Genomic DNA, 22,143 nt, shown 5'->3' with positions numbered 1-22,143 from the left:
TTGGACTCTTGTTTTCCATGGGACCCTTAAAACAAAAGCAAAAAGCATAGTTTCATGGTGGTCTCTGGTTGAGATGACTAAAGAAAAGCAGATTTCTTGCTCAATGGCTTCATTGGTTAATCCTATAACAAAGTTTTTGTTTCTCTAAGTATTGATTTTTTTTATCCTTAAAACATGGTGATATGCTAGTCTAGTTTCAACGGGTATGAAAGAGAGCATGTAATGTTGAAAAAGTTTATTACTAAGAATGACAAGAGCCCCACCATGTTCTCGGCCAGATCATATTAGCTGAGCTTTAGTCCTTTACATTGTAAAATGCATCCTATGCTTCTTGGAAGGGTGTGCAATAAAATAAAGCATGGAAAGTATTGAAGTTAAAGCCAGCGTGGAACTTGTCTGGATTTGTCTGTCACCATCGCTGTCTCCAGGTCTATACCTAATCTCTAAGTTTGCCCTTTCTTAACTTATTAATAAGCGTTGTGTACATTCATACATTCATGAATTGCAGAGAGTTCAGATAATTGCGTTAAGGAAGAACTCTCATTTTTATCAGGTGAATTTCTGTCGTCTGTTTATTTAGTAGGTGTTTCAAACATGGCTTACTGGAAAGCAAAGCTGCTGCCAAAGATCAAGAAGTACTTTTGCAAAGGATCCAAGAAAGGAGCAGTTGAAGCTGCCAAATCCTTTGAACAATCCAAGGCAATTTAACTTTCATTGCCATGTTTTGCTTTTGAATCCATCTGTTGAAGTCATGAGGATCACATTGATAGTTGCGTGATTGCTAATGGCTTGATTTGTAATGCAGGAGTCTATTGAAAATGAGATCCAAGAGAAAAAGGCTGAGTTGGAGCCTAAGGTAATAGAGATATACAAGGATTCCAAGCCTGAAACCAAGGTGAGCTGAACCATACATGACCCGACAATCTCTGGTTATATTTCTTTTGTTATCCTTCCAACTCTTGAGATTTGTGGGACTTTTATATGATCCATCTTAGGAAAACTTATGCATAATGCACTTATAACATAACATGTATATATTTATCCGTGCTCTTTGTGATTCATAAACTGTTCTATGATCTATCTAACCACGGATCTTAATATTTTTCCATGATCTATGTTATCTAGCCACAGATCATCCTAGAAACTATTCACTTATGATCTATTTTATCTATAGCAATGGCGCATTTATTAACAGTATGTCATATATGATCATATTATCAGCTTGCATCTATCCAGCCTTAAACATCACACACTCAGGAAGAAATTAAACTTAGAAAAATAAGTCAATTTTGACTATGCTTAGGACTTGAGCCTTAGTGTGTGATATTTAAGCTGTCTGGCATCTCAATAGTTTAGTTTTGATTATCTTTTTCACTTTTAATTCATTTCGATGATGAATCATGAAGTATGATCCAAATTTTGAAATAAGAATTGAAAAATCTTGTTATCAGCTTATATCTCAATAATTTAACTTGCATATTCTCTTCTATGCCTCTGATAATATATCATAGAATATGATCCAAAATATAAATGTAAAAACCATCCCTCAATCAAAATCCAGAAATCTCATTACGTTGATATCACAGACTGCAGATTTGATGTTGTTGAATCTTGTAAAGTTATCCCATTTATCTGACACATGGTTTATCATGAATGGCAATTGTTATAGATGCTGTTGAAGGAGCCCAATGAAGAAAGAGTGAAGAAGCAGGATCAGGCTGCTGTGGATCTCTTGCAGCACCTTGTAGAAATAGGTGATCACCCAATCAAAAACATTTTTTATTGATTCTATCCATTTTCTAGATATTGATTTATTCTTCCTCTATTTCTTTTATATACTTTCAATATATGAATGGATTTTCCTTTTTGGGTGTCCAAGAGATCATTCACTGTATATATAAATACATATATGTATATGTGTGGGCAAGTCTAGTTTTTCAAATGTATTTGGTTTGTGGGTTGTAGGCTGCCCAGGGGCACAAGTGTTGAAGGAGGCAGGAGAAAAATATGGGGCAGCTTCCATGTCTGTACAGATTGCATTTCTGTTTGGCAAGATTTCTCCTTTTGTTATCAATGAAGAAGCCCCCGCTGTGGTTATCGAACAAGAGAATGTTACTGCTAAAGAGGTGGCAACAGAAACAGAAAGTGTAACAACAGTGTCTGAAGAAAAAAAAGATGCCCAAGTTGTCACTGAAACGACCAAAGCTGTTGTTGAAGAAAAAGAAGTGACTGAGACTGTTGAAAAGGAGAAGGAAGAACCGGCCACAGCTGTTGCTTTATAGTGCATCAAAAAAGTTCCCTTTGTTTAGTCATGTTATGTTGTTTTATATTATCAAAAGCCACTGGTTTTTGTTTTGGCCATGTCCACTACGTGGTTAAGTGGTTGTAGTTTAGATGATGTTTGCTTAGATCCACCTTTCTCTTTTCAGCTGCGAGTCCTCCTCTGTCCTTCACAATCGATTTTGACACACCCATATTACATTGAATGTTTGTCTATGTAGAATTAATGAACAATAAAAGAAACAACGTTTCAGAGTTTATTTAAGTTTCCTTCAGATGTAATTTACAATCCAATGTGTTCATGCCCTTTGACTTGTATTATTATTGAAGATAGGACATGATGTAAATGATATACGTAGAGAGACTAAATCAATATTTAGAAAATGGATAATAGCTGGTCATTTGATAAGGGAGGCTGCTATCTTTATCTATCTTTTTTAAGGCATTGACAAAGTAAAAGGAAGATTATTAATTAGGATTTAATAAATCATGTTTTTATGACAATTGTAGATAAATTTATAAGATTATATGTAAAATAAATAGACAATAAAATGGTATATGTTTCAAATGATACAAAATTAGATAATATTGATAAAAAACACTTCTATTATGATGTGTGTGTGATTTGCATTCTCATAAGTAGACATCTCTATAGATAAAGCATTCATTACCTTTCACATGATTTGACATGGACTATAATGTTGACTCATGAAAATGCATGAAACTAGCATATGTGTAGAATCCTTTAAATTAAAGTAATTATAAATCAAGATGGTTGTAATAATAGATCAAACACATATACAAAATAGGTAAGCTAAAAACTACTATAAACTAGGGAGAGAGACCATCATTTGACAAATTGATTGATGGTAATAGTGGCATTGATTCTATAAAGCAATTTAATCAGTCAAAATAATCTCAAAATACTCTTGCAAGTCTCAACATAAGAACCAAGCCTTCCTTTGAGAACCACAAAAATCACTTCATAGTAGACAAGTCCACACTTATATATCTCCACCTACATAACAAGGCATAATTTAACAATCCTTAAAAAATATTAATTTACATGATGTGATATGTTGGTATAAATAGGAATATTATAAATCTAGTTAAATTTTAGCATTGTCCTAGTCAAAATCATATTTACACATTTTCCAATTCAGCTCACATGGTTGAGACACATGTATGCACTTTTTGAGACACCTAACTCATATGCACATGAGACATTAGTCATACTTGTCCCATATGCAAAAGAGATATTAGGCTCATGTCCTATGCACACTTAAGGTGGTTAGAGTCTACAACTAAATTCTCATATCCACCCTTTTCTATATAATGAAACAATTTGCATCTAATTACAAGATTTTAGAATTTTTCACATATTATATTTTTTAGTTTTTTATATGTTGGTTTACATATTTGTCCCTTATATAACACGACTATTATGTTGACTCTATCACCTTCTTGAAAATAAAAAGTTCAACAAAATTTGGGTGAGTATATCATAATTGCTTCCCTCTAAATTTTATGAAGGTGCAACTTCCTTTAAAGATATTCAATGAATAATTTTTAATCTACTTAAGCATATATACTTTTAACCATTTAAAGCCTAAGTTAGTAATAATTCATAAATAACTATATTATTAATTTCTATTTTTATTCAATATTTACACATTGATATATATTCAATAATTGAATTAGAATAATTAATGACTAAGGATAATCCACATTAGTTATTGGAAGACTATCTATGTACAGTTGTTTATAGGTGCCTAGGGTACAACCTTAAGCAATCCTATATGGGACTTGTAGGGGATTTAATAGACAAATCTCATAGACCTTAAAGATACCCCTTTCAATGAGATGGATAACTAATCAAGGGTCATTCTAATGAACATAAGGGGTCTTTACAGAGGATTACAAAGCCCAACTTTAAAGGTAGTTTTCAAGAGGGTAGGCCAAATAATCAAGGGCCATTGCTCAGGAATGCAAGGGATCCTCCCAGAGGGTTAGGATGCTTGATTGATGGATTCCTTAAGGATATGTAGAAATAATGGGATTCCTAGATATAAATCATTAGAATTGAATATAATAGTCTATGTTGCTAATCATTTTTATAGGTAAAAGTTGTCCTAAGGATAGGGGATATTACACTAACCTAGGCTCTTACTAATGATTCCATTTGAAACATCCCCCTTGGTCTCAATATAGGATCAATGTCTTGCAACACTAAGAATTAGATACATGATGGTCTCACAAGAAAGATTAAGACCTCATGAACCCCAAGAAGACCAAGCATAGCCAACTAGATATTCCACAAGTGTTCTCACTAGTTGGATAGAACTACTATGTCCCCTCAATACTTTGGTATTTTCCAAACGATTCTTTATTAGAGTGGGTTGGAATACTTGGATTTTCTTATTCCCACTTGGGTCATTCCCATGATATTTTTTCCTCAATGACAGGCCCTCTAAAGGATCTACATATAAATGGATAACAAGTGAAGGTCTAGATTTATGATTTTCTTCAAAGAGGGAAAGAGCATACTCTCCTACTTCATTGTAAGCTTCTCCAAAACACATCAAACACTTGGTTTATTAAGGTTACTAAAGAGAAACCTTCGTCAACTCTCTTTCGATGATCCATACCATATTACCAAATGTTCTAGGTTTATAATTGTCTTATCAACACAAGAGCACACTTCCCTACCAATAGAAAGAATCCCCACTCATGATCTTTTAATGTCCCTAAGAAAATGAAATAGCATCTAACACAAGCACAATGTTTACTTGAACCTTCAAGGCAACCTAAAAAACTATGCACTAGTAATCTAGCAATGCAATTTTTGGAAAGAAATCTTACAAGTTAGGGCATATAATATCATAAAATGAAAGCACAAAAACCTACAAAACCATTTGATTAGTTGTGGTAGACCAGAAATCTAAAGTGTGAGTGAAATGTAAGCACACTAAGCTACTAAACTCAAAAAAATGCAAGCTAATAGATATATGAAGTTCTAGAATTCAAGTGATAAAACCCACATAGGTGGCATAAGTCCTTAAGCAGAATAATGAAACTATGAAAGCCATGCAATATTCTAGAAAGTAGCATGGTGATAGACATGTACAAAATGGTATTACTTGCATACCAAATTATATTTACATGATATTCTAGAAAGTATCAAGGTGATAGACTTGTATGAAAGGGTATCATCTGCAGACTAGAGTATTATCACACATAGAGAATAACTCTATTCTACAATATTTCCTCCTGATACACTAAAAATAACAAACTTGTGACAACAAAATCAAAAAATAAAAGAAACATGGTGGATACCAAAAAAAATTACCAAAATTAAGGTATACTTCTATAAACCATTATTCCCAAGAGATCATATTGATTAGGAGGCTTGGAATACAACTTATAGCTCTTTATATATGATGTGCAAGAGATCAAGAGATATGGATGGTAGCTCTCAAATGAAACTACGGTAGGAGACCCTTGTAAGGTGCACCATATAATGAGAGATTGAAATATAACAAAGAATATGAGTGCAAGTATCCAAGATCTCAAGTGCATGCAATGAAAAGTAAACTAGATGAAATGCAAGAGTAGTCTAAGATGATATGCAAGATCAATATAAAATGAGAGACACGAGTATGAGATAGTAAACTAAGCTAAAAAAGATAATAAATCTACTCCATGATGAGTTAATTTAGCTATGGTAAGCTAGAATTGAGGAAAATAAACACTAAGATATATGAGAAGGCAAGAGTTTAAAGTTCTCAAGTGCTTCAAGAATCATAGCATAACGATAGCTCAAACAAGATGGATATGAAAGAGTCTCCTTGTGAAGAGATTTAGATGGTCAAAATTAAGAGACAAAACCAATGGTGGAGATTTGTTATTTATTTGATCCATGTGCTCATATCTAAAGAGGGAAAAGGAGTTGATGAGATTAAGAGGAAAAATAATGAGTAGTGGAGATAAAGAGGCAAAAGCCTTTTGAAAAAGTCAAGAGATTCTAGACTCACCTTGGAAATTGCACTTTTAAGATGTAGACAATTTCTTTTTCTTTTTTATTTTGAAATTTGAAAATGTATTTTCATGTGCACATAGAATAAATAGGATTTTCATTTAATTAAAAGGGATCATGTTATTTTAATTAAATAAACTTAAGATAAGGTGGTCAAACTACAGGGTAAGATCAAATAAACTATTATATATGATGATTTGATCAATGATTTTTTTTTAAATTAAATAACCATGAAAAATTGATTAAGCACATAATATGGTCTAGCGTGTGGATTAAAAATATTCAAAGAGGGGCTTATAGTATACTGGACCAAAATTGGGTGATTACAAGAAGTAGTTGTCATTCACTTGGTTATGAGGTTAGTCTTGAAATGGTTGGGCAATATGTTGAAGTAATGTTAACTTCACCAAAGACACCTGTAATGCCTGGCCCGAAGATCCTTGGAACAAGGTTAAATAAAAGCCAATATTTTTTTTCAAGCATGGAATCAAACACATCAACATGAAATCGATCAAAAGATCGCAATGGAAGGCTTAACCACAAATTCCAAGCAACCAATGAATCTCCAAGTGTCACTACCTACTAACACATCCAAAACCAATAATGAAAGTTCATGCAAAAAAGAAACCAATGATCTCTAACATGTTGGGACCTAGGAATGAGCACATCCCAAGAGGGTACCCAAAAAACCATTTAACTCCCAACCAACAAGTTTGTAGATACCACTTGTTTTCTCGATCAAGTTTTTGCAAGAAATTAGGTGATACTTTTCCAGTATCGTATGACATTTCACAATACTATCGAACGATACTTTTCCAATATCATGCGATACTTCTTACTACCACCAGGCGACACTTTCAAGGATTGTATGATAAACCTCAATACTATCGTGAGATACTTTACCAATTTCGTATGAAAAAACTCACTATTGTCATGCGATACTTTCCAGTATCGCAAAATATTTCTCCTTAAGGTGTGCAATACTTTTCTAGTATCCCCCAATGTTGAACTTTTTTTGCCCAAGATTTCAAGGAAACAACATGATGAACAATCAAAAGGGGAAAAGAGTTAGAACCTCCACACTGGAGAGTACCGGATCCACAATAAGCAAGGCTTGAATACTCAAGTGAATGCAAAACAACTAATCATGCTAGAAGGGATGAAACAAACATCTAATCACCTAAACCATAACATCTAGTAACAATGTGGAAAAGTAAAATCACAATAACATACATGAGCATAAACCAACTATCTTTGAAAACTGAAATAACATAAATCACATGGAAACATACTCTGAAAGAAACAGAGAACCATGTGAGTATCCAGCTCCAGAACTGAACATTGAGAAAGTCTAACTGTTCAATCCCCAGTAGTGGTAAAGGTAGCTATGCCTCCTAACCACATGGAACTCATAGACCCACTCCCACCATGATGGAGATAGTGATCCACTTAAACACACATAAGATGATCATCCATGGCTAACACTCACGCCAAACAGTATAGAGGATTGAAACCAAGATTATGAGATAATGCAATACAATAGATCTTGGTTAGACACTCTATGGGTCTACTATGTAGGGACTCTGGTGGAAAGTAAGTTTCTTGGTACTCCCAATCTCAACATCATTATATACCATTCCCCTTAGTACTCCCTTGGGAGGCCAATGTGTTGTGTCCCTAGTTGAGTCGTACAAATAATGTATTTTCTTATCTTAGTTAATTACACATGAATTTATTTAGTTATCACTTAGTAGAAACTTCCTCATGTATACCTTGTCAGGATAGTCAGGGTATACAAGGGAAGCCTCTCCACCGACCTTACCCTACATACCCATGCTCATCACACGATGACTACCCGTAGCAAATGCAGTTTCCCAACCCAACCCCAATGAACATAACTCAACCAACAACCAATTAGGAGCTCAAGTCTTGCAAGAACCTAACAAGTGCATGCGTGTGTGCTTGTGTATGGGCACACCAACTACATGATGATCATAAATAACAAGGGTTGGATGAGAAACAAAAGACATAAGTACAAATCACTCAACCGGCCTATATCTAGGAGTTCAGATTCAACATGAATCCCAATGTAATTAAGAAACACATCAAGAGTTAGGAAGATATCCCTATGGATAATATGGATCCAAGACCAACTACAATGCCAAGAAAACCCAAGAAATCGGGGTAGTCCATAAATCAAGGCAAAAACCCAAAAAGTCAAAAACTTCAAAATTAAAACCCATTTTGTGTTTGGGTACAAAATCCATGAATATCAAATAAAATATGGATTTAGAGTCTGTATGCAAAAATGGCTAGTATAACGGTGCAAAACCCCAAACTCGCATCCCAAAAAATAGGGAAAACTCATACCCACCCAATTAGGTAGAGCTAGTAACCAAAAATGGAGGGAAACACTAGTTCTCAACCTCCTAACAAATAGATATGAAAAATAGAAGCAACAACAAAGCTCAAACAATAAAACAAGAGAGCCCTACCTGCCATCCAAATGGGCAAATACGAGAACCCAAGCAGTAAAATAAAAACCCCATAGAAACTACTAAAAATCATGGCAATCCAAGGTCCCCCTAAGCTAGATCCAACGAGACCAACCTTGTGATGATCCCACACCTGTAGCTCCTACAACGAATAGAATAGTATTACCTCTTGAAGAGGATTTGGAATTTTCTCTCAAATTCCTATTTCAAAAATTAAAAAGTGAGGAATAAAATTCCTTTTTGGATATATATTCACTTTTCAAGTGAATAAAAGGATTAGGATAATTAACCAGATCACCTAGTTAAATCCTTAATCAACCCAAACAAAAATAGGCTATTCCAAGAAATTGGAATTAAACTATGGAAAAGTTGTCAAGAATTAAATTAAATAAGATAAAGCCCAAAATTCCCCTTTGACCAATAAATCACAATATTCTAAAATAACTTTTGCAACAATTGTGAACCTCTAAATGCACAAACACATTCACTAGTCTAATCACATAATGCAAATGAGTCTATAGTTATTAAATCACCAGAGGGTTTAATCAATCAATTAAACAAGATATGTCGACCATATAGGGATGACATTGGCAAGGTAAGAAAATTCAAATCACTAACTCCATGTGCCATTACTGGGGATATAAATCCTACACAATGAATAACACGATCAAGTGCAATTGCATATAGTAATATAGCTGAAGTGATAAATTCATAAAATCACATTAAATATCCATTTATTTAAATCACTCACTACATCATAAAAACATCTCAAAGAAAGAGTGAAGTAAATAGTCGTAGCAACAAATTGAAGTATCCAAAATCCAATAAGTCCATCATATAATCATAAATAGAGTATATGTTTGAATAGAAAATAACCAGATATCATCATAAAGCATCATGTCACATCAATAAGAATCATCATGCATATATGATCAAACTGAACACCATAGCATCTAACATCTATGATACTGGTAAATCAAAATAGAGTATCTGACCATTAGATCATCTCAAATGTCATAAAAAATGAGTATCAAAGTATCTCTCAAAACCATAATAACAAGCTATAGAATGCAAACATGAGAGGCACTACAATGCCAGTATAGAAAGATAGGACACATATAAGGAGAAATTTAACCAAGTTAGATAAGAAATATATAAAGGATCAAGAAAGAGGAAATTTAAAAAGATTGCAAAAAAATAGGGAATCTCCAATTAACAATGGCTAGCATTCACGAAGGGCAAGAAAGATACTTCCAAAGCACACATTGGTGGGTCAGGTCACAATAATGGTTCCTACTGTTTGGCCAACTTTGATAGTGAAATTATTTATTTTTTTTAAATCTTCACTTTCAAATGCATATTACTAAAAACTCATAAAGAATTTGAAGATGATGCAAACTAGTGATTTGTAGCATTTTCTTTCTAATTTCTAACACTAGTTTTTAAAATAAAATAAAAATGGAAGAGATTGTAGTCCATTTTGTTTTCTCCTTCAAGAAGTGATATTTGTGAAAAATAAACATTTTAAAGAGTGGTGGTTGTGTTGATCAACATAACATTTTTTTTAAATATGATAATGACAAAATGCTTTCAAGAATATAATGGTAACATCAATACCTAGCAACTTTAGTTGGTTTCATTCAATTCCATTAAAAAATGTAGATTATATTCAATGGTAAAGTGATGTTAACAATAAATTAGAAATAGTTAAAACATTTTTTATTTTTAAAAAAACTCATTTTCTATTTTTTTTAAGCTTCAAACTAAGACTTTTGAGATGGCCAAACAAAATATATTTAATAAAATTACAAAAATAATATCACAATAAATGCAATATTAAAATTATGGTCAATGGAAGGCTTATTCAAAGCAGAACAAGGTGGTATATATAGTATTAAAAATAGACCTATTCAACCATTGTTTGAGCCTTCAGAAGGGAAAGTTTTGACAGAAAATTTATGAAATTTGCAAAAATAAATAAATTCAAGGGCTTCATTCAAAGCCCCCATTGCCATAACAAGTGGTGGCACTTCCTGACACTTTTCTTGCACACTAGTGAGTGGCCCAAGGGGCTTCAAATGAAGCCCCCTGATAGCCAAAGTAGCTTCATTTGAAGCCCCACGGGATGATAGGGGGCTTCATTCGAAGCCCCTGTTAGCCTAGATAAATTTATTGATTTTTAGAAGTTTTTTATTGATATAAATGCAAAAAAAAAAAAATTAACATCTAAATCATATCAAATTACCTTCAAATTCATTATTTTTGGAAGAAATGGAAAGAAGACAAGTACAAAATATAGGATTTTTTCAAGTTAAAGGAAACTTGATAGTTTTGTGAAGAACGAAGATGGGAAGAAAGAAAGGAAGACAAAGTAAATCAGCAAGAAATGGATCAGTTGATGCAGAACAGAGAACTTGTGAAAAAACATTAGAAAATTATCATCAAAAGAGAGAAGGTATGTACCTATACATTCATATTTGTCTACATTTTTTACTTTCTCTAAATAATATTAAAATTTCATTCATTTATGTGCATGTAGCCCACAACAAACAATCAGAAGATGAGAAAATAGATGTTGGAGAAGGTTCAGGACATGAAAATTTAGTACATGAAAATTTAGTTCAAGAAAATCAAGTACGTGATTATTCAAGACATGAAGTGATGAAAAATGGAGAAGGGTCGGGATTAGTTGCTCCAATTGGTATGGATCAATAATTAAGACTAATTATAAGTGTAAAGAAAAATATCACACATAGGAATTTAAATCATTTACTTGGAATGGATGTGGATAAATTGAAATTACTTACTAATATTAAATTGTTAATTCTTTCCAAAAAGAGAGCTTTGAATAAGATAGTAAAAGAAATAACAAATAGATTTGATGATTTGAAAACACTTGAAAAAACCCCAAGTACTTTCTCATGTTCTTCTAAGAAAAAACTTTCAAGAGCCATTAAAATTGTTGGCTATACACACAACATCATAAAAAAGAAAATTTTATAACATGAAAAGTGATATTATTGAAAATCTTAAGAAAGGTTTGAGCTCTGTAGGGAAGACAACTCAAAATAAAGATAAGATTGTGACAAGATGAGTAATGTTGGAATCTATTATTGGTAGAAATGTGACTCAAAATAGACAAATATCTTCAGTTTCATCATAGATTGGTTTCAATAGAAAAATAATATCAAAATATGTTACGAGGAGAATGGTCTTGGATGATAGCACTTTGGAAGGAAATTGGGCAATTATGTGTAGAGCTCCTCATTGTGATAGGATTGATGATAGAATTAAAAAATTGGTAATATCATTTTGGCATTATAATATGCATCCTTCATCAAACACTAGAGATGTTCTCAAACACAAGTTAGAGCTAATCATTGTGAACATCATACAAAAAAATGGTTGGACATAGCACAACATGAAATGTCTATCTCATTTTGTAGTTCAAATCCATGATATAATGATTGGATAGACATTATTTGAAATATTGAATCCATATTATGTAAGGAGAAAGAAATTTTTTAAAACTTGTTGCTTTTATCATATTGAATTTGATCTCCACTATTAGGTTTATCGAAAATTTGTAGAAGAAACTTTTGGTTATAAAAATGCTCCTCCTAGTAGACAAAGTCAGTTCATTTAATTTATTTTATGTGACAAAATAGATGATCATGTTGGTCAAATTAATTGCATTAAGGGAACATGTGACACATGTTCTAATTTGTCTCTTTTTCCTTTGAAAATGTAGATATTGATGTCACAAAAATGATAAATAGCAAGTGTTACAAGTATGTAAGGAATGAAACTAAAATTGGGAAAGAATCAAAAAGATTAGAATTTGTTAAAGAGGAGATCATTGTTGGAGCTTTTATGGACAAATTTAAATTTTTTATTCAGCCATATATTCATAAATCTTTTTTTGTAAAGAGGAAAGCACAACAATTTCAAACGATAATTTTCCACATGGAATCATTTTATCAGTTGTTAACTTTGTATAAAACTATGATTTCATTCATCAAAAGGTTATTCAATCAAACTGTTATTTTTCAGATCAGTTTACTATTATGTTACAAGTGTTTCATTGTCATCCATAGTTATATTTGGATGGTATTCAAAGAATAGATGAAACATGAGTCATCAAGAAATAATATCACTTCTACATAAGTGATGATAAAGAACATGATATTCATTATGTAAAACATTGTTTCAGGAATTGTTTTACATATATGAAAGAAAGGGGCATAAGTATTGATAAACATTACATATAGCTAGATGGGTGTTTTACATAGTTCAAAACATCTATACCATTTTATGCACTTTGTCAATATCATTGTAATGAAAACATACAGCATGTATGGAGTATCTTTGAAAGTGGACATGGAAAAGGTGAAACTTATGGTGCTAGATCTTGCATCAAATGTACTCTACAATAGTATCAAATTAATTATAAGGGAATCTGTATAAATAATGCACATGATGTTGTCGAATGGTGCAAGACACATTTTGTATCAAACAAGGTTGGTGCATCATCAAGAATGAGTCAAGCAGTACCATTTAGAGTCTTTTGGGAGATATTAGGTACATGTCTACACAAGTATATATTTAAATTATTTAAGTTATGCATGTGTGTGTGTGTGTATGTGTGTGTGTGTGTGTGTGTGTGTGTCTAATATTTATGTATATAGTAAATATGTGTATTTAGGTGTTGATAGAAAAACTATGCATGGTTGCAAGAGGATAGAAAAAACACGGTCCTTATGTTCTATTATGAGTACCAATTACCAAAATTTGACATTATACATGAGAAACGATTCATGTTTTTGTTGTTATTGCATTGATGAGAATTATTTTGAATCCATCAACCAAGATCATGGATATGTAGGTCCATAGAATTTGGTGCCACTTGTTACTAATACAATTAATGTAGATGAAGATGAAAACTTTGATGACATCCATTTGATTTCTTTTGATTATAACCATATTTCTAGACTAGTTCAAATTGGTAAGTATTTTTAATTTAAGAATTACTCTGTGTGTGTGTGTGTGTGTGTGTGTAAATATATATATGTATATATGTATATGTATGTGTGTGTATACATACATACATACATACATACATACATACATGCATACATAGATATATATATATATATATATATATATATATATATATATATATATATATATATATATTATAATTAATGTCATAAGGATAATTTATCTCACATATGTGTACATGTACGTATTTCTTGTGTGTAGAGGAAGTCTTTGTAGTTATTGTTGAGCCTGAAAATGTAGAAAGAGTGAGTTACTATTTATTGTGTTTCAAACGTTCGATGAAGTTAATTGGACCTAAAGAAAGTGATAGAATGTTATTCCCTATAGGTCTATTTCTCAAATTATACTTATTACATTAACTAATTATTAAATAATGAATTTATTTATTATGTATGTACACATTTAAATGCATGGTATGTGCATATTTGGTTGTTTAGGAGGGAACATATCTTAGACAAACCATATTAGTGAAACATGGAATTCACTTTGTTGATTACAAACCTAACAATAAGGTGCTTCAGTATAGTCACCATGTTATTACTACCTCCATTTATCTACATGCAATTAAACATTGAAGTGGACATCACAAGTGGAGACTAGATACTGAGGACCATGAGAGAATATTAAATTTTTTTCAGGAGCATGTGGAGCCACTTGAGGTATTTCATATTTAGGATTTACCTAGATATTTCATATTTATATTCACTCAAGAAATATTTAAAATGTATGTTCATTTAACACATTTAGGACTTATATGTGTAGGTGTACGCATCTATTCATTTCATGTTTAGAACATATATACACATGTACATACAGTCATTTCATGTTTAAGACTTATATATGTATATGCATGTTCATTTCATATTTAGGACTTATAGATTCTTGTTCATTTTATTTCATTTCATGTTTAGTCTAGTTATATTACATGTGTATATATGAATTCATTTAATATTTAGGACATATATGTGTACACATGTTCATGTCATGTAACTTAGGAACTTCATTTCATGCACAAATTAGGACTTATACACATGTGTATTCATGTTCATTTCATATTTAACCCACTTATATACATGTTTAGATATGTATTCATTTAACATTTACGACTTATATGTGTACATGTATGTTCATCTCATGTAACTTAGGACTTATATGTATATATGATATGTTCATTTCATGTTTAGTGTACATATTCATTTTATGCTTAAGACTTATATGTTTATGTTTTGTTTTCATGAACTTAGGACTTATACATGTGTATGTTCATTTAATATCTATATTAAAATGATTTATGTGTAGATATGAGCAATAATATTATTTAATACTTGTATGCATATTTATGATATGCGTAAATTTGTTTCATTTTTAGGACTTAAATCTAAATTTTAATCATACTTAGTCAATGGAATGCAAGCTACATAGACAAGTATCTAATTTCATTAATCGTGTGCAAGTTCTAATATATTGAATCACCTAAATTGAATCAAGACCACACATGTAATCTATAAACCTAGAAATTGAACCAATCATGTGTATAATCATAAACTAGAAACATATATCTAGATCACATGTCTAATCATAAACTATAAAGATATATCATATGGAGCATAAAATAGAAACATATATAAAATGCCCAATCATATGAATCATATAAATATGTCATGTATCATAAATGGACCATAAACATGTACGTAAGTGTCAATACATATATAAATGTCAAATCATAAACATGTATATGTCTCACTCAAAAGATAAATGATAAACTAAACATATCGTGCATACATCCTAAACTAAAGAGTCATCCAAGTGGATATGAATAGACCGACCCTCTAAGCAAGATTGATGAGCACCATGTGCTTGTGAAGTATCAACCAACCCCTGCAAATTTAATGTAAATTAAATTAATTTAAAAGTCTAAATTCAAATTTCACCTGAGCACTAGTGGGTGTCACATCCATCATATCTATGCTCACACCAGTAGTAGGTGTTGTATTGATAATGTCTCTCCTCCCTCCATGATAGGATCCCACACTAAAAGAAGTAGACTCTACTAAATGTGCCTTAAACAGTAGTATTCATTCGCAAATATCAACATATGCATATATACTTGTGTATAGAACTAAAATATTGTACAAAAAAAGGCACCTGGGTATGAGGAGCAAGAGAGTCATCCAAGACACGTGTTGTAGTTTCATCAAAACAAACTCCATCTCAAATCATGTTAATCACCTGTAATAATGAAGAGTGCAGAGGGGTAACTAGATGAGATGGAAGTGGTGTAGAGTCACTAGTATTATGACCAAATATCATCTCCATATATGATCCCATCCCAGTGCCAACCTCAATCTAACTCAACTATTGCAGTTGCTCCTCAAGAATATCTAGTCCATCTGCAATAATACTAACATTTTCAACTCGTATCCCCTCAACTAGAATTGCAATAGACTATTGTGCATCTAATTGTTGTGTTGAGTATTGTGATGGGTTCTCAATTGAGTGTCTAGGTGAGTGTTGAGTTGAGTGATGAGCTAATAGATGTGTCAGGTGTTGTGTTGAGTGTTGATCACCAAAGTCCTATGCACCCTATTGTGTATCTCTAATCCGATATGTGACTTCATGTAGTCCTCTGAATATCATCAATGTATGAATATATATGTAAAAGATCATCTAAAAAATATGCCTCCATATCCATATGTTTATGCTCCCGACAAAGGCTATTTATATCTCCTAGAGTAGGAAGATGTGCAGCTCTATAAACCTCATCACTCAGCACGGTAGGTGTAGTACTTAATAATACCTCTAAAGATGATCTAGGGCAACTTGGTCTACTCATAGTATATTTACCTAGAGTGTCATATTTATTGCTATTGGTTGCAGATGTAATGTGTCCTATCCTATCAATTTCTTCCCTCTAAGAAGCAACAACAACTCTATCTACAATAGTGGTCATCACTAGGCTCACCGTCAGAGTCCTCTAACTCACCAACTATCAAGGATCATGTCAAGATCAACCAGCTAGACTATACTCATTATGATTTGTAGCTCTACTGCATCCCTGACCATTATATCCCAAAAGATCTAAATAGTTGATATTGTGCCCCAAATGGACCTTTGTGTACAATTTTTGGGCAAAATATAATGATATTTGGTCGTTATTGGGATAATGACCATGTGATGCAAGAAATCAAGGGTATATCATGCATGCAATCTATGGTATAATGTTTCTTGTAAGCTGGTGTCTCTTCACTTGGGTTTGAACCTCATAAAATGAGAATACCTCTCATTTGATAATCTCAATAGGGACTAGGATATGAACCTAGGCTAAGGACATATCACCTAAGACCTCTATTTTGAGCTTTACAAAATCCTATCAATAGATTATGGTGTGAATATAGTCTATGATCTAATTCTATCAGTAAGATCTCAAAGATTCATATAAATATACTCACAAATACCTCTATATAAATTATTAGCAGATCTATAAATTGACTGTCTAAGTCACGTCATCTATAGACACAAAATGGAGTATATTGTCCATATCGAGAGTGCAATAATGAACACATAGTCCATGTCCATGTCCCTCTCCCTCACCCTCTCCCTCTCCCTACCTCCAACCATGTCCTTGTCCCTAACCCTAGGGTTGCCCTATTAGAAATAATAGTCCACCAAGATAACTAAGAGGGGGGGGGTGTTTGAATCAGTTATCCAACAATTAAAACATTTATCTTCTTTAAAAAAACTTAACCATTCAACCAAAGTAAACAACAACCATAATAAGATGCACATAGACAATTACACCAGATATTTTAACTAGGGAAACCCTTGATCAGAGGAAAAACCTCGGTGGGAATGATGCCCACAAGATGATGTACTAATATAAACATTCCTTATTAGAGGATGGACCCTATTAGGAGTCTATTACAACATTTAGTACATAGAGTTCCTTTAAGAGACTTTGAATCCATGTTAGGAGATTCCAACCCTGTTAGGAGTTGTAGTACAATGTATGCAAGAAGAGCCCACAGTCAAAACATGCAATTTTAACTACAAGAAGAGCTCACTAGTCAAACATGAAATTTACTATTATTTCCTTCTTTCCTTTGTTCTTTCAACCAAACCAAACATTTTCAAACCTTGTAGACTAGGTCACAAACCTTGGATCCAAATATCAAACCTTGGATCACTCAGCAAAACCTTAGTAATGAAGTTTCCTTTAGTTCCTCTCTACTCTGCTCAACTCTGCATTATGCTCTTGTGCTACTTACAAATATCATCATCATCCATATCATGATAAAATAAAATTTCCTTCCTTTATATCGAGTCCATAAAACAATTTCCTGAGTCATTTGTTAGACCTTGTCAATTAATCATTATAGAACCACATTAAGAACACATTACACTTAGTGATAACATTAATCTTCCACCTTGCAACTTGAATAACTTTTCATACACATAATATTATGATGAGAAAACTTAGCCTCATCATTGCCAATATGTCTTCTACATATCCTCAACCTTGATTCTTAGAATAAAAATTATGCTAAGAGATATAACAAGTTTACCAAAACATGCCTTTGTAAACTCTATCTCAGAAGAGACAACACCAAAACTTACATAACTTCTTCCAAACTTATCATTTCTTCATATGACGTTAATTGCATATACTAGATACCTAGATGTATCTCCCATAACCTTGGATATGAGAACACTCAATTAGTCATTTGTACCAACTTGATCTTTTTGTTTTCCTTCTGTCAAATACAACATCAATGACAAACTAGTCATGAATGTAACATATCATCATAGTAACATATCTACAATACACACCCCCCCCCCCCCCCCACCAATAGGAATATCATCTACATTCATGCTTCCAACAATCTCCCACTTTGGCATTGATGGAAACATAGATGAAAAACATCTAGTTCCAAGAATACCAACAAAAGACTGTTCATCTTGCTTTTCAAATCCTCTTCATCAATCATTCTCCCCATTGATATACCTCAATGTTCTTCTTGTCAAACTGTCATTCCATGTTGTACTTCTCTTCATGATCTTCTTTGATGATGTTTTTTTCTCATGATGTTTTTCATCCAGTACTTCTCCTCGATTGACATCAATGTCAAAGGTTTTAGCAACCATCAAAACTTTGTAACAACTAATTCTTACTAGGTCAAGTGTCCAAAGACACTATTCAAAACAACATCCAACAAGATTCCTAGATGACTCTATCCATCACAAATACTCTCCCATATAGGAAGCATTAGCATTTAGTCCATACAACAATGGTGCTCTATTACACTAGACTAATGCACTCTTACATCATCTACTCTAATGTAGGAAGGGGCATAACCCCTAGCATACCTCGCAAATACTCAAAATTCTCTTTGGGAAGAGGCTTAGTGAATATATCTACAATATTCTCTTTAGTGCTCACGTACTCCATTCTAATTTTCTTTTCTACAACTCTCTCTCTCAACATGTGATACTTAATAGAAATGGTCTTTGTCTTTGAATACAATACTAGATTCTTAGACATATTTACTCTTCTTGTGCTGTCACAATGTATGACAATAGGTTCACTGATTTCTATCCTTATATCCTTCAGCATCTACTTCATCTAAACAACTTGATTACAATTTTTTTTGCTGCAACATATTATGCTTCTATTGTACTTTGTGATGTACAATCCTTCTTGCTCAGCCAAGAAACCAATCTTCCTCCAAGAAAGAAGGCTCCACCATTGGTGCTCTTTCTATCATCCATACTGCCTGCCCAATTAGCATCAGTATAAGCACTTAGAGTAAAATCATTAGATCTATCATACCACAATCCAAACTCTAATGTTCCTTTCAAATATTTAAATATCCTTTTTATTTTTGCATAATGTGCTTCGCTGAGATCAGCTTGGAATCTTGCAACAATTCCAATTGCATTTACTATATCTAGCCTTGTGTGAGTTAGATATTGCAATCCTCCAATCATATATATGTACTTCTTCTGCTCAACAGTAGGTGTCTAATCCTTTGTAGAAAACTTGTGTCTAGTTACCATAAGTGTTCCAATGGGTTTACATGTTTCCAAACCAAACCTTTTCAGTAAATCCTTCAAATATTTAGTGTGAGAAATAAAGATTCCTTCTTTATTTTGTACAGTCTACAATCCTTGAAAATATGTCATTTCTCCTATCATACTCATCTCAATTTCTTTCATCTCTTTTGCAAACTTCTTACTTTCCTCATCATTTCCTCCAAGTACAATATCATCAACAAATATTACCAAAATCATCAAACCATCATCAATTTCTTTGTAGTATATATTACTAAATGTCATACCTTTGTTATAGTCAAGCTTTGTCAAATGTTTGTCCAACCTCGCATACCAAGTTCTAGGTGCTTGCTTCAAGCCATACAATGCTTTCTTAAGTCTGCATACTATGTCCTTGTCATCTGTCAAAGGACAACCTTCAAGATGTTCAATGTATACGTCTTCTTCAAGTTCTCCATTTAGAAATGTTGACTTCACATCCATCTGATATACTTTGAATTTCTTTTGTGTTGCATAGAATAAGAATAATCTTACTGCTTCTATTCTAGTCATTGGAGCATAGGTCTCATCATAGTCTATTCCTTCTTGTTGTGAGTGACCTTTACATACCAATCTTGCCTTATTCCTTATAACTTTTCCTTGTTCATTCATTTTTTTCCAAAATAATCATTTAGTTCCTATCACATTCTTGTCTGCTAGTCAGGGAACAAATCCCATGTCTCATTTTTTACTATCTGATCCAATTCTTCTTTCATAGCTTGTTTCTAATAATCATCTTTACATGCTTCATATGCATTCTTAGGTTCAACTTGAGATATCAAATATAGTTCTTTATTGACTCTACTTCTTGTCATCACACCTTTATCTTTGATTCTGATGATATTCTCATATGGGTGATTCTTTTTCATATTCTTTGCCAAAGTAGGAGTTTCTATCTCAACTCTTGGCTCTACTAAAGGTCACTATCTTTATTCCTATGTTGGCTCTCCTTAATTCTACAAATCATTGTTAGACTCAAGAAATACCTCATCATTCCTTGGTTTAGTAACAACATCATCATTTGAATTGTAGTCAATCATTCTTTCTTGTATCCTAACTTTCTCATCAATTCTTACATTTTCACTTTCCATAATAGTCTTAGCTCTCAGATTATAACATCTATAAGCTTTTCTTTTCAATGAATAACCAGGAAACATACCTTCATCACTTCTAGCATCAAACTTACCAATATCATCATCTCTTTTGATATAACACTTACTCCCAAAAATTCTAAAGTACTTAACTATAGGAGATTGACCAAACCACAGTTCGTAAGGGGTCTTGTTTGTGCCTTTCTTGACTTGCACTCTATTCATAGTGTAGAATTTTGTATTCGCAGCTTCTCTCGAAAACATATTGGATACATCATTCTTAGCGAACATAGCTCTTGTTACTTTTGTAACTAACCTTTTCCTTCTCTCTATAATGTCCTTCTGCTTAGGGGTTCTTAGAGCTAATAACTATCTTTTGATTCCATTCTCTTCACAAAAATGTTAAACTCATTTGAAGTAAATTCTCCTCCTCTATCTAATCTTAAACATTTAATCTTCATACTAGACTAATTCTCAACTCTATTCTTGAACATCTTGAACTTATCAAATGCTTTAGATTTCTCTTTAAGAAATTCAACCAACATCATTCTAGAAAAGTCATCAATTAGAATCATAAAATTCCTTTCTCCATAGAATCCTTTAGTCTTCATAGGACTATTGAGATCTATGTGTACAATCTCCAATTTTGTTGTAGTAGTAAACTTCTTACTAGGAAAAGTACTTATGTTATGCTTTTCCAAAACACACTCCTTGCTCATTGTGTTAGTAGGTGTTGTGATTTCATAACACATGCCCCATTTCCTAACAAGAAATAAGGACCCCCTACTTTATTTTTTTCTTTTTTGGACACTTAGTTTGGGATCTAAGCCATTTGGAGGACTCTCATAGTCCACTAGTTTGTGTTTGAGCCTTGATCAAAGAGTTAGTCTACTTAGAAATCAAATATTTTTACCCTAGAATCACTTTTTAGCAGGAAAAGTGTGCACCAATGCACCTAAATAGGTGTGTTGATGAGTTAAAATGTGCTAAAGAAACTTTTTTATAGGCCACACCCCTGCAACTGCGCAACTATGGAGCTGTAGGCCTTTTCTTTAGACCAAAGGATGGGGGGGGCTATAAAAACCTATCCCCT

At 32.7% G+C, this 22,143-nt stretch overlaps 1 protein-coding gene across 1 annotated transcript; it reads left to right on the top strand.

Annotated features, from left to right (window-relative positions):
* The first annotated feature begins 288 nt into the window (after positions 1-288).
* Positions 289-2,540, top strand: LOC149569746 (plasma membrane-associated cation-binding protein 1-like). The gene is made up of 5 exons (XM_089822474.1): positions 289-428; positions 581-699; positions 806-895; positions 1,670-1,754; positions 1,966-2,540. Exons 1-5 carry the CDS (start codon positions 359-361, stop codon positions 2,280-2,282), a joined length of 681 nt encoding a protein of 226 aa, XP_089678600.1. The 5' UTR covers positions 289-358; the 3' UTR covers positions 2,283-2,540.
* The last annotated feature ends 19,603 nt before the right edge of the window (positions 2,541-22,143 follow it).

Source organism: Cupressus sempervirens, chromosome 3 (assembly GCF_028749045.1).
Source record: "Cupressus sempervirens isolate cs-2001-9-10 chromosome 3, ASM2874904v1, whole genome shotgun sequence".
NCBI lineage: Eukaryota > Viridiplantae > Streptophyta > Pinopsida > Cupressales > Cupressaceae > Cupressus > Cupressus sempervirens.
Note: the sequence above shows the minus strand (reverse complement) of the source record. Positions and strands in the feature narration are given on the sequence as shown.